General features: G+C 41.6%; 1 protein-coding gene and 1 long non-coding RNA gene across 2 annotated transcripts in view; both read right to left on the bottom strand.

Annotated features, from left to right (window-relative positions):
* The window catches only part of LOC138962934 (organic cation transporter protein-like), a 66,895-nt gene continuing 52,588 nt past the window's right edge, over nucleotides 1–14,307 (bottom strand). The window contains exons 7-10 of the mRNA XM_070334903.1: nucleotides 3,899–4,125; nucleotides 2,796–2,971; nucleotides 1,342–1,493; nucleotides 1–924 (exon numbers count right to left, since the gene is read on the bottom strand). Coding sequence (XP_070191004.1) covers nucleotides 813–924; nucleotides 1,342–1,493; nucleotides 2,796–2,971; nucleotides 3,899–4,125 — 667 coding nt within the window. The 3' untranslated portion in view covers nucleotides 1–812. The remainder of the gene's footprint in view (nucleotides 925–1,341; nucleotides 1,494–2,795; nucleotides 2,972–3,898; nucleotides 4,126–14,307) is intronic.
* Nucleotides 5,475–13,513, bottom strand: LOC138962938 (uncharacterized). Its single transcript, XR_011454657.1, has 4 exons — nucleotides 13,360–13,513; nucleotides 12,425–12,556; nucleotides 9,509–9,592; nucleotides 5,475–6,322 (listed from the first exon to the last, which is right to left on the bottom strand). It is a non-coding gene; the product is annotated as an uncharacterized lncRNA (long non-coding RNA).

Below are 14,307 nucleotides of genomic sequence, written 5' to 3'. Positions count from 1 at the left end.
CTTCGCCTAGTCCGGCCCTGAAAATGACACGGTGAACCAACTGCGAAAACATCTGAATACGAGTAAAACGTTACGAAGCCACCACAGAGCCACTTTGCTGGGAAATAACCTCAACAACAACAAAAATAATCATTAACATACAACACAAAAGATCTCCGGCACCGTTGTTTTAAATTTAGTTGCAGCATTAACCCAAATCTAGTGACAACCACAAGTCAGGACACTCTCTGCTACAGCCACATTAATTTTGAAGACACCAACAAGTAAAACCCAACGACAGCAAAACTGAATTGTTAAATTGTATACATGTTGTTAGTTATTTCGGCTTTTTGACAGACATAACATGATATTGAAGTACAGGGCACGGCCAACAACAAGCATTTGGGAGTTGCATTGCTTAGCGATTGCAAATCAGACGTCCATTATTTTAATTAAAGTCATGCTACTGATTATGTGCTTACAGTTTTATAAACTTCAAGTTCAGTACAAAATCTTCAGAAATTATGTATACGTTGATCGTGTGTTACCACATTTTGATGACGATCATTGAAATTCCGGTCATCTTTCCTTCCTACCTACCTTGCTTCAAATCATGTTCTAAACTTAATATAATAATTTAATGTTTTCTGTTAGGCACCTGTTCAAAACCAGTCCTCTTTGGATGTAAATACATGACCACACTTACGCTTAAGTACGTCTTGTTGTTTGGCCCTAAGTGCATGGTTCTGTCGCATAATGCGTCACCCAATATTTTCGGAATAAAATATGTTTTAGATTAAACAAACACACACAATTGAAAACAAAAAGAGCAATCAATTTGTGTGATGTTTGCTTTCATTGGGTGTAAGCATTTCTGTTTCTTCGTTCTTGGATTTGGGTATGATTTCCACCTCTGTGTTGAAAGCAAGGTCTTCGTTTGGTATCCTGCAACGCACACAAATAAAAGACGGTTACCATTGTTTGAACGCTATAAGGCAAACAATACTGGACATATGCAGTAGAACGGTACAACTTGACTATATGAGAGGATTTCCCTGCAATACTTCTGATTTTCATGCCTTCGAATTTCCTTGAGCAAAAAACGTGCCGTGTTCATGCCTACGGTAGGCAGGCAACTGTGCGTGTCTTTGCCTTTGCTAAACGAAAACATCCCGCCAAGTAATTCTACATAGTTGCAAGGCCGATAACTCCAATCTCGTGTAAAGCCTCGGTTAGTATATCTCTAATACATCGCCCGCAGTGATTATGGACACTACAAAAAAAAAATAAAAAAATGTACATATACACGAAAACTACAAAGAAACGGAAAGCAAAACCTCTCGGCAGCTATTCTTGATTTACCTGCCAAATAGTTCAGCGTCACGAACAGTTTCCGGCAAGTTGCGACCTCTGGTTTCCGGCAGGAAGAAGATCATGACAGCAGTCAGCAGCCCGGCCACCCCGAACACCATCTGGGGCAGAGCCGGCCCCCACACCCCGCTCACGTACGTGTTCTGCAAATACGACCCGGGGTATGTTTTTTAATATTATTCCAAGTTCAAGAATAGTGTCCCTAATTAAAGAATAGAATTCAGAGTTTAAGAATAGGGTCCCAAATTCAAGAATTGTATCCCAAATTCAAGAATAGTGACCCAAATTCAAGAATTGTATCCCAAATTCAAGAATAATGACCCAGATTCAAGGAAGCTGTTGCAGGCTTTGCTAACGGAGAGGACATTGGCAGTGGGTTAAAACTGCCAAAATCTTAGTGCAATGCTAAACATTTGATCTGACATTCGATTCATTCCATAAACCATATTCTCATGTTAAAGGGACATTATACCATGGCAGTCTGTTAAGGGAGAAATTAAATACAGGACACTATTCTTGGGCTCAACTTGGATATGTTTTGCTGCAGAAGTGAAGACACAGGTTATTTTATGTGTCTGTTAATGACGCATGCGTGATGGGCCCGGAGTATGCATTTCACCTGAGACGAATTTGATAATCACAAATAACTTTTCTTGCAATCGATGTCATTTTACAAAAAAAATAAGAGCATCCTCCTTCGTGAACACATACCCAGAACCATCGGTCTGCCTGGGCTCTATGCAAAGTCGGAATTGTTTTCCTGAACAATGTTCGAGTAATTACACTGATGTCAGTTACAAACTTGATCCAACAAAAAACGAAAGCACAGAAAGTTAAGAGCTGGTATGCAAGAGTCTATGGATTAGAGACTTCGGTCCGGGATAAACTGTAGCCTTAATGTAGTTTATCTCGAGCTAAAGTCTCTAAACTCGACTTCTGCCTACCGGCCCAGGCCGCTAAATGCTGGCATGTGTTTAAGTTGACTGATGTTCTGTTCCCATGTAAAAGCCCAACGTATGTGTCACGATGAGGTAAAGCCGAACATCCGTCTCTAGGAGACCAAGCCAGCACGAGAAGCTAGAACTATACATCTGCCGCGCCGATATTGGCCTTTGAATGAGATCGAGAAGGAACATCCCTCTTCCTCACAACACTTTGCAACCACGATTGAAAACATGTTCGTGGGGGGGGGGGGGGGGGGGGGGGGCGGGGGAGGGGGTTCCTCGAGCGAACTAGACTACATGTTTACACACGCCTCTCGCTAGTTATTGGCCTATTATGTCACGTGGGCAAAGTTGGCCTCAATGCTTCAAAGAGAGACAACTCTTTCACAACTATTTCCGAAATTCTTTTATGTGTGCTTACTGTTGGAAGAAAGCTAGTCGCTTTCCCAGGAAAATGGCGGGTCGGGGGAGAGTCCGGTAGTTGTACAAATTAAGACTGACCAGGTCAGCGATGTAGGGCGAGGCCAGTGCCCCGAAGCGTGACATCATGGAACAGGAGCCCAGACCAAAGCTACGCAGCACGGTGGGGAAGAGCTCGGGAGACATCACGTAGTTGGCGGAGTGTCCGGCAGACACACACATTTTGCCGAAGAAAGACAGCCCTCGAAAGACCCAATCTGCGATACAGTAAACACATTTGATTTTGTGTGTGTAATGTGTTGAGTTAGCCACCCTCACAGACACACACACACACACACACACACACACACACACACACACACACACACACACACACACAGTCACTGACGCAGACACCCGCATAATTAAACTGTTGAACGCCCCCCTCCCACCCCAGGGGCGGACGAGGGGGGGGGGGGGGGGTGCACAGGGTGCAGGTGCACCCCCCCTCTAGCAAAAAAATAAATAAAAATTTGGAAAGCTGATTCTATGACCATTTCTAAGTTCAAATGGCACCAGATGGCATCATTTTGCTTCTTTGGGCCAAAACAATTTCCGGGGGGGCATGCCCCCGGACCCCCCTAGCAAATTCGGGCGCTTCGCGCCCATCACATTCACTTTCGATTCAAAGTGCACCCCCCCTTACAAAGTAACTGATCCGCCCCTGCACCCACACACGCAAATTAACAAAGAAACAAAAAAGAAACAAACAAACAGAAAAATAAAAATCAGTATCTCACGCCATCGCCCTTATTGTTACACAACCACCAAAAACAGCACATACGACAATACCGAAGCAACAACTGCAAGAACACAAGAAAAACCAACACTATCACTATAACAATCAGGGCTGGATCAAGTAGAATAGAGGGGGGGGGGGGGTTCCACAAATGAAGCAGGGGTCCAGGGGCCGTCCAAGCTCCTTGTTGGGTACAGAGACGACGCCCTGTAGGTGAGAATATTTACATTTCAACGGTGGTTTCGGGATATATCCTCGTGTGTGGAAACCAAATTCTTAACTATTCTTCGCTTTCAACAAGTGAAAGTCAGAAAAAAGGTAGACACAGAAAACAAAATGAGACGAGGTACATATCACAACTATCTGGAGCCAATTGTTGGGACTCGCGCTATAGATATGTGATTACCGCTGCCGCCCAAGACTGTAGGGAGGATGGACGCCAAACAGACCACGCCCCCTGTCCCGATTGACACGAGGAGGAAGGCGCGTCGACCAATCCTCTCTATGAGGAAGAAGAAGAGGAGGAGCGATAGGAGCTTCACCCCTACAGACAAGGAGTAGTTGAGGAAGATGTCGCCACTCATGTTCGTCACGTTGTAGCTCAGGCCGTATTCGCCCATGGATATCAGGCTCCTGGAGAGATACAAACAGGGATTCAACCTATCCGTTCGTAACAACCCAAGGATTCAAATTAATGACATATCCCCTAGTAGCTTTCTTACGAGGACACTTTTTGTATGTAAAATGTTGAATTTTAATAACCAATGTTTTTGTAAAGCGTCATGAGACTGTTCTATGGCGGTGAACAGCGCTATATAGAAGAATGTTTTATTATTTAAGTTATTGAGACATCACAGTGCGCTGAGAGATTTATAGAGCAAATCGAGAAAATTAATTATTGAACGAAGCGCCTAGCGCTGAGCTCAATAATTATTTTCAAGATTTGCTCTATAAATCTTTTAGCGCACTGTGATTGCTTTAATAACGATGTTGTCAGTAACAACAGTAGATTAGAACGTTTGACAAGGCGCATTTTTCTGCGGGCGTGTGGTATTGATGGTTTAATCGCCGACCATGCATTTTACGATTTGATTACCCTCAGCACCGTTTTATAGATTAGCAACTAACAGTATGAGTTACAGTTATGCTAAATGTACCCGTGAGCATTCAGTTTTACTTTAGTATTCAGGTAATTATTGGAAAAAAAACATGTTCCGTAATGTTCTATGCTCCCAAAACATAAACGACCCCCAAGCAACCGAGTGACGTCCCCTGGTATCAAAGTCACACGTTGGGTCGCTCATTCGCAAAATATAAAATTGGCAGGTTATTTCTCGCGATGTACCTACATTCATCTGGGAGGTTGCTGCTATGATTACATGCACTCTAAACAAAAGTGTTCCACTCCTGAACACCCTTTCTGTAACCACTTCTGAACACCCTTTTAGTAGAACACTTTTGGAACACTTTTGGAACACAAAAAGTGTTCTATACACAAAAAAGTGTTCCAAAAGTGTTCCAAAAGTGTTCACATCTGAACACTTTTAAGTGTTCACCCCGCTGTAACCACTTCTGAACACATAAAAGTGTTCAGGTCAACACTTTTAGAACACTTTTGGAACACTTTTGGAACACTTTTAGAACACTTTTGGAACACTTTTAGAACACTTTTGGAACACTTTTAGAACACTTTTGGAACACTTTTGGAACACTTTTAGAACACTTTTGGAACACTTTCATCCTGCACTGTCATACAATTCAGAAAGACATTAAAATCAAATTTTGTGAGCAAAGAAGCATTTTTAATTGACAAAAGGAAATGTCTGCAGCAGTCGCAGAACAAACGGGTCTGGGGTAGGAATTGTTGAACACATAATATACCGAGCAACAAAATTCGTCATTGTTTGATTGACAAAATCTTCACCAATTATAGAGTTAGAATTAAACAAAAGTTTGATGAAGGCATGTTTGACCTTGCTTTAGTGTGATTATTTTGATGCTGTGACTGTTTTAACACACGGGACAAGCAGGTTTATCGTAAAACACATAATGCGCGCTCGCAGCACGTGCAAGTAGAGCAGGAGAAATCTTTTGTGTGAGATGTGTTCACTAATGCATTAGCAACCAAAAGAGACCATGGCACGCTTGCTGCCAGTCTCACTTTTGAAACAGCCAGGATGCCACGATTGACACCACCAAAATGCCAGGTCGATTTAAAACTGGGGGTGATCCAGAAGCGCTGGCATGTGCTTTAAACGTGCATGTGTCAACAGTTTATCTCCTTCTGCAATGTTCTGGTGACATTGGAAGCACTGCAGTTATGCAACGCGGTAGATTTTTTCGCATTACCCCAATAAGACAAGATCGCAAATTCCTTCCACAGCGTCTTCGACATCGATTCAATTCAGCCGGTGACAATACCAGGAACATCACTGGAAGCAACCAGTGTCCGATCAGTGGCCAGAGAACGCGATGAAGGCTGACTGAGCGAGACCTCCAAAACTTCGTTTTGTCCCGTGTGTTGAAACAATCGCAGCATCAAAATACTCACGCAACAGCTGTGTCAAACATGCCTTCATCAAAATGTTGTGGTTTGATAATTCTAACTCCATAATTGTTCGAGATTTTGTCAATCAAACATTGCAGAATTTTTTCGCGTTTCTTTTGTTGCTCGGTATATGTTGCTATTAAATAATATGAACGGAGCTGTGGTAAACCCCATCTTGAAAGTTCACACACGAAAGTCCGATAACAAAAACACCCTTCAGAGTTGGGAGGATTCCAGGCCCTTGGTCTTTGGTTTAGTTTTCAACTCGCTGTCCGGAACATCCTGTTCGAAATAAAAGTGAGTTTTAGAACATGATGCATTTCCAACTCTTAACAGGTTTGTGTTAAACGTTTGTACTTAATTGATAACACTGAAGTGTAAATCTTAACTAATAGTGGACTTCTTGCTGTCAGCAGATCTCCAACAATCGCAGTTACAGGTAAACTTTTTTTTATTCCAGAACGGGCATAGGTCACATAACAGAGAACAAATACGTCACGTCCAATTCGCTCTCACCTTCCCAACACACAATGACACTCGCATGCACGCACATGCACACACGACTGAATGTAAAAAGTAATCCCTCTTGAAGCAGGAGTCTGTCCCTAAGAACAAAAAGTAGAATTAAAATAGGTCTTTCGCGAGGATTTCATTAGCGCGTGGCCACTCTGGAAAATGGCACTCTACAAATTGTTTATATACAGTGGTCGCCGGTTAATATGACCACTTTGGGACCGGGATAAAATGGTCATAATAAGCGGCTGGTCATATTAACCGATGTTAGAGAAAACGACTTAAACAAATTCGCAAAACGAAACTTTTTTTAAAAATTAATAATTGTAAGAAAATGTAACTTGTTGGCAACAAACACAAAATTAAGTATGTGTACTGTACATTGTAGCCATTATAGATGACGTCCGTTGAAAAGAAATTGAAATGGAATGAAAAGTAAATGGAAGAAACGGCATATACACGTCCAAATGTTCACTTAGGGGCCTGGAAAAAATCACGGATGTTGGTCTGTGTGTTGGTGCTAGACCAGAGGAGATCCTTCACTCCATTGTCAAAGGCTCCAAACTTCTCCATGTTGTAGCCGCGACTTTGAAGTCCAGACCTCAGTTTCTCCATGAGCGCTCTCATTTCAGGAGCTGTTGGGGGTGGGGGTTCCTCTTCGTCATCACTTTCAGGTTCTGTCTCGGTCTCTTCCACATCTTTGTCTTTTCCATGTCGTAGGCGCTTTCGTTGCGGTGAATCCTGCGTTGCGCACTCCTTCCTCACGCTGTCTTCATTCTTGAGAATGTTTGTCAAAAATCCTCTGTTGAAGCCCAACTGTGCAGCACTCTCACGCATACTACAGGATGGTAGAGCTTTAAATTTGTCAATAAGTTCTAGCTTTTCCTCGGCTGTCCGATCTTGGCGTTTTCGTTTCGACATTGTTTCCTCTTGAATCAGACTGAAAGATTGGTTGGCTCGTGCTCTGTTTGCCAAAAAGAGAGAGAATAATGTTCGTGATCACTTTAGATTTATTCACGGGAAATAATGAAAAGATCGCACGCTTTTTTGCCTTTTTTATGACGCTCAGTCTCGGGGGAAAAAAGAGAGAGAATAATGATCGCGACATTGAAGATCACTGAGCACTGATCACTGATCACTTTAGTTTCATTCACGAAAAAGAAAGAAAATATCGCACACCTTTTTGCCTTTTTCAAAAAATCGAATGTATTTTTCCCCCCCGAGTGATTTCAAACTGAAAAAGATGTGAACTTGTTGCCATTTTCTCGAAACAATGTGGCCATATTAAGCGGCGTTGTGGTCATATTAAGCGGCTTTTTCTAATACATAACAAAGAAGGACAATTCCGGACCGGGTAAAATTGGTCATAATACGCGGCTGGTCATATTAACCGCGGTCATATTAACCGGCGACCACTGTATAAGGTAAGCAGTAAACCGTACTGCTAATGTGGTGAGGCCTTGAGCACGCCCGTTTTCCTTAACTCGTTCTTAACCTATGTGAACCCAGGGAAAACACCTTGTCAACAATCACTGGAAGCCAAAGATCACTGTCGCAATTAATCGTGAACTCCGATGAGTTTTAGTTCAAAGAAAAGGGTGTCATATTGAATGCACCCTCTAGTAATCCGTTTGTAAAGAAACTACCTAAGTTTTGTTGGTTTGATCTAAATAATGAATTATAAGGAAATAATTTATTATGTAATGTATTCTATATTATAGAATGCATTCTATAACGTCCCGAACTGCCTACTATGATAAAATGCATTCTATTTACACAAAATACCAAAATGCTTTTTATGATAGAATGCGTTCTTTAACGTCCTGAAATGCATTATAATTTATATGCATAATGTCCCGAAACTACAACAGGCCAGTCCCGCAAAGAAAAGCAGAACTACACACACACACACAGCCACACACACGCACAGAGAGAGAGAGAGAGAGAGAGAGAGAGAGAGAGAGAGAGAGAGAGAGAGAGAGAGAGAGAGATAGAGAGAGAGACAGAGAGAGAGACAGAGACAGAGAGAGAGACGGAGAGAGAGACAAAGAGACAAAGAGAGAGACAGAGAGAGAGAGACAGAGAGAGAGAGACAGAGACAGAGAGACAGAGACAGAGACAGAGAGACAGAGAGAGCTGTGTGTGAGAGTGTTTGTAGATCTGCTTTCGAAGCAGGGACCATACCGAGCTGGCCTGTAGAAGTTTTGTGGCGCTTTATGGAATGCATTCTATTCTATCATAAGAATGCATTCTATCATAAGAATGCATTGTTGGACGTTATAGAATGCATTCTATAATAGAATACATTTCTGGGCAAATGACAAGTATGATTGAATGCATTCTATATTATACAATGTTTTTTATTTTATAGAATGCATTCTATAAATATATATAGAATGTGTTCTATGATATGGAATGCATTCTTTAATATAAAATGCATTCTAATTTCTATCATAATTTTCTAAAATATTTCATTATTTAGATCAAACTAACCAAAACTTACAAACGGATCGCTTTTAACTCACGTGATCTCAAGCTAAACCTACGTGAACCGAAGGAAAACACCTTGTCAGCGACCATTGGAGGCCAGCGATCACTGTCAAAACCAATCATAAACTCCGATGAGAATATTTTCAAAAGAAAAGGGTGTCATATTGAATGCACCCTGCATACACTGTTAGCGGCAATGGCAGATCCAAGCGGATCAGCAGCGTGTTGTCTGTTGGCCATGATTTGACTAAAGCTGGCCTCAGTGTTTACGGCACTACTCTACCATAACGAATGGAAATTTTGAGTAGACTTAGTTCAGGAAAACATTTTATCATTGCAGGCCTCAGCACTCACTGAACTTAAAAATATGTATATTTTTTTCCACCTTTTAAGGAGAAGACTGCAAAATAAGGCAGCATTCTCAAAATGTAACTGCGCTGTATCCCACAGAAAGCTTAAACTTACATGAAGTGCATCCACAAGGTTTCGTCGCATTACTGTTAGCTCCATCTCCAGAAAGTGAACGGCCTCAGCCAAGCAGTGTGGTTCCTGCACACACAAGATGCATGTTAAGAAATCAAACACTATTTTACTGAAGTTCCACATCGTAGCAACACTGACAAGTGTTCTCATTCTCATACTTTTGTTTATTGTGAAACTGTGTATCAACATTTATATTTCTGTCAAATGTGGAAGGAGAGGGGACTGGCTGTGTGTGTGTGTGTGTGTGTGTGTGTGTGTGTGTGTCCACATATGAGTTTGGCGACTGTCTGGTGTGTTTTGCACGGAGATATTAATTTTGAAACAGAGTATTTCAGAAACAAGAAGGGCAAAGCCCATACGACTCACATGCTTGACCTCGACCTTTAGGGTAACTAAACCTAGCAATAACATCATACACTAAGAACTGCTTTACACATTTTTCCTACCAAAATGCATGTGACCTTGACCCAAGGTCAAGGTCATCCAAGGTCATGCAACACAAAGCTGTTAATTCAAGACATAGGAAGTACAATGGTGCTTATTGGCTCTTTCTACCATGAGATATGGTCACTTTTAGTGGTTCACTACCTTATTTTGGTCACATTTCATAAGGGTCAAAGTGACCTTGACCTTGATCATATGTGACCAAATGTGTCTCATGATGAAAGCATAACATGTGCCCCACATAATTTTTAAGTTTGAAACGGTTATCTTCCATAGTTCAGGGTCAAGGTCACTTCAAAATATGTATACAATCCAACTTTGAAGAGCTCCTGTGACCTTGACCTTGAAGCAAGGTAAACCAAACTGGTATCAAAAGATGGGGCTTACTTTGCCCTATATATCATATGTAGGTGAGGTATTCAATCTCAAAAACTTCAGAGAAAATGGGAACAAGAAGGGCAAAGCCCATACGACTCACATGCTTTACACATTTTTCCTTCCAAAATACATGTGACCTTGACCCAAGGTCAAGGTCATCCAAGGTCATGCAACACAAAGCTGTTAATTCAAGACATAGGAAGTACAATGGTGCTTATTGGCTCTTTCTACCATGAGATATGGTCACTTTTAGTGGTTCACTACCTTATTTTGGTCACATTTCATAAGGGTCAAAGTGACCTTGACCTTGATCATATGTGACCAAATGTGTCTCATGATGAAAGCATAACATGTGCCCCACATAATTTTTAAGTTTGAAACAGTTATCTTCCATAGTTCAGGGTCAAGGTCACTTCAAAATATGTATACAATCCAACTTTGAAGAGCTCCTGTGACCTTGACCTTGAAGCAAGGTAAACCAAACTGGTATCAAAAGATGGGGCTTACTTTGCCCTATATATCATATATAGGTGAGGTATTCAATCTCAAAAACTTCAGAGAAAATGGGAAAAATGGGAAAAATAGCTGTTTTTTAGACAACATTTATGGCCCCTGCGACCTTGACCTTGAAGCAAGGTCAAGATGCTACGTATGTTTTTTGGGGCCTTGTCATCATACACCATCTTGCCAAATTTGGTACTGATAGACTGAATAGTGTCCAAGAAATATCCAACGTTAAAGTTTTCCGGACGGACGGACGGACGGACGTCCGGACGGACGGACGGACGGACGGACGGACGGACGACTCGGGTGAGTACATAGACTCACTTTTGCTTCGCATGTGAGTCAAAAATGTGAAAAATAGCTGTTTTTTAGGCAACATTTATGGCCCCTGCGACCTTGACCTTGAAGCAAGGTCAAGATGCTATGTATGTTTTTTGGGGCCTTGTCATCATACACCATCTTGCCAAATTTGGTACTGATAGACTGAATAGTGTCCAAGAAATATCCAACGTTAAAGTTTTCCGGACGTCCGGACGTCCGGACGTCCGGACGTCCGGACGGACGTCCGGACGGACGGACGGACGACTCGGGTGAGTACATAGACTCACTTTTGCTTCGCATGTGAGTCAAAAAGTATAATCAATGATTCCGCAACCGCCGGTGTAACACGAAATTTTTACTCCACAAAAAATTTACTCCGGAGTAAATATTTCGTACGAAATTCTTACTCCGAGTACACTTTTCGTACGAGAAAAGAACTCCCTAAGGCACGAAAAAATTACTCCCTCCACGAAATTTTTACTCCCCATTTTTTTTACTTCCAGTAAATATCTCGTGCGCAAAAATGGGATGCGGGCGAAGGGATAATGCCAATAAGTGATCTCGCGCAAACGAATGTCGCGCTACCCTCCTTCCACCCCTTCCACCACCAAGACTAACAGAGGACAAGGGAGTACAAATTTCGTACACCTGGCATGCCGGAGGTTAAATTGCTCGTGTTGGGGTGAAGTAATTTATTCGTTATTTATTCGTCAGGGGAGTAACATTTTTGTACGAAATGTTTACTCGGAACTCACCTGTCTTGGGGAGTAATTTTCTCGTGCAATGGGGGAGTGCTTTTTTCGTAAAGGGAGTAACTTTTTCGTACGAAATGTTTACTCCGGAGTAAAAATCTCGTGGGAGTAATTTTCTCGTGTTACACCGGCACAGTTGGCCTAGTGGTAAGGCGTCCGCCCGATGATCGGGAGGTCGTGGCTTCGAACCCCGGCCGGGTCATACCTAAAACTTTAAAATTGGCAATCTAGTGGCTGCTCCGCCTGGCGTCTGGGGTTAGTGCTAGGACTGGTTGGTCTGGTGTCAGAATAATGTGACTAGGTGAGACATGAAGCCTGTGCTGCGACTTCTGTCTTGTGTGTGGCGCACGTTAAATGTCAAAGCAGCACCGCCCTGATATGGCCCTTCGTAGTCGGCTGGGCGTTAAGCAAACAAACAAACAAAACTTATCAGATCAATTTGAAAGTCAATATTTCTCTGCAAAACTACACACTATATGCAAATGCAGGACATGCGTACCTTGGTAAACACGTCTGGGTTGCCGTCAGTGCCTCCTGTTCATCCTCAGTGCAATTCAGAAGAAATGTGCGCAGGTTACGCCCACATCGATTCGCCACATGGGCACATCAGCTCAAACGGCTTCCCAGTTCCCTGAAAGTGTGATAGATCTGTGAAATCAAATACAACCAAGCATGCATAGAATTATTCTAAATTGCGCACACAATCAACCTGGCCACTATTATGATGAATGTTGTTCATTAATGTATGCTGTTTTTAGCCTACCGCTTCACTTTATCTAGCGTGCAGATCGTACATCTATGATCTAACCAAAGGAAGAAGAAGAATCCAAAAATCTGCAAATGTATTGCTCTGACCACAGGCGGAAGCCGGGAAGGTATCGTTCACTGGACCACCATTATAATTATAAGGAACCCCTGGACATACAAGTATAACAATAACACAAAACCAAGCACATCAACCAGAATAAAAAATCAACATCAAATTGAAATAGAGTTTATTTACCAACGCAGAACGTCTAAGGCCAAAAAAAAAAATAGGTCTGTTTACGGTAACATAGGCCAAAAAAATAGGGTCGGTAGGTCGGGATTTTTTTATTTTTTTTTTTATTTTTTTTTTCCAAAAAACCATATTTTTACGTTATTTTGCCAAAAAAACAAGGATTTTTTTTTTTTATTTTTTTTTTTCCCCAAATGCCAAAAAAAAAGTCTAGGGTCGCGCGAAAAAACTAGGGTCGGTCGGGTTACCGTAAACAGACCTATTTTTTTTTTGGCCTAATGTAAAAGGTCCACTGATCAGCTGAAACCGTTGCGACAGCAAAATTAGAGAAATTGTCTTCAAACGTCCACAGATACAAGTAACAGGAACATGTTACAACAAAAATACGAGTGACTAAGCTTAGATGAATTAATACAAAATCTCAGCAAGCAACTTACAGATAACAATCGGAAATCCTGAGCCAAATCAACGCAGCGACAACGCAGACAGGTCCACAGATCTAAAAGTGTCAACGTTCTTTTTTGGTCCAGCTGAAGCATGATGGGACAATTAGTAACATTATTAAATTGTAAAAATAAAAATGCTAATACTTACCGCTTATTAGATGTCTCAGATGAAGTAAATGTTTGATGAAAAAATATAAGCACAACACTATTAAAAACAAAAACAAAAAAAACGTCCCGCAGCGGTCTAGGGGGTATAAAAATTATATACTCTAAGCGACGCTAGATCCCGACGAGTCTCCGTAGCTCAATCGGTAGAGCGCTGACATGGCAAGGCGTAGGTCTCGGGTTCGAATCTGCTCATGGCCCAAATATTTTTAATGTATTATTTTATTCGGAGCATGACTAAAAGACGAAGTGGAACACTTGTGGAACACTTGTTGAACACGTGTGTTCACCTGGTGTTCCACTGTGCAAAAAAGTGTTTACCATGTGTTCCAAAAGTGTTCAGGTAGCAGAGGATGCTTCAGGATAACACATTGAGAACACTTTCTGTGTTCCAAAAGTGTAAAAATGTGTTCACCCTAACACTTTAAGTGTTCACCCTAAACACTTTCAGTGTTCTCAAAGTGTTATAAAATTTAGAGTGTGGTAAGACTGTTTTAAAGCCTTCGCGTGTTCTATTTACACCGTAGTTGTCTTGAAATATGCGAAAACCGTTCATTTCAGTACTGAACTGACGCGCTGTCGTCTGCTACATATACAGTAGGACAGTCTATTGACTTCCAAAATGGACCATGAGCCAATCAACAGTTTCACATCAGTCATGTGACACCAGTACTTACTGACAATTATTATTATTATTAGCTCAAGCCTTAATGTCACATGGCTATCTGACTCTTGGTAATAACCCAAGGATTTAATATAATGAAATATCCCCCA

Source organism: Littorina saxatilis, linkage group LG3, assembly GCF_037325665.1.
Source record: "Littorina saxatilis isolate snail1 linkage group LG3, US_GU_Lsax_2.0, whole genome shotgun sequence".
NCBI lineage: Eukaryota > Metazoa > Mollusca > Gastropoda > Littorinimorpha > Littorinidae > Littorina > Littorina saxatilis.
Note: the sequence above shows the minus strand (reverse complement) of the source record. Positions and strands in the feature narration are given on the sequence as shown.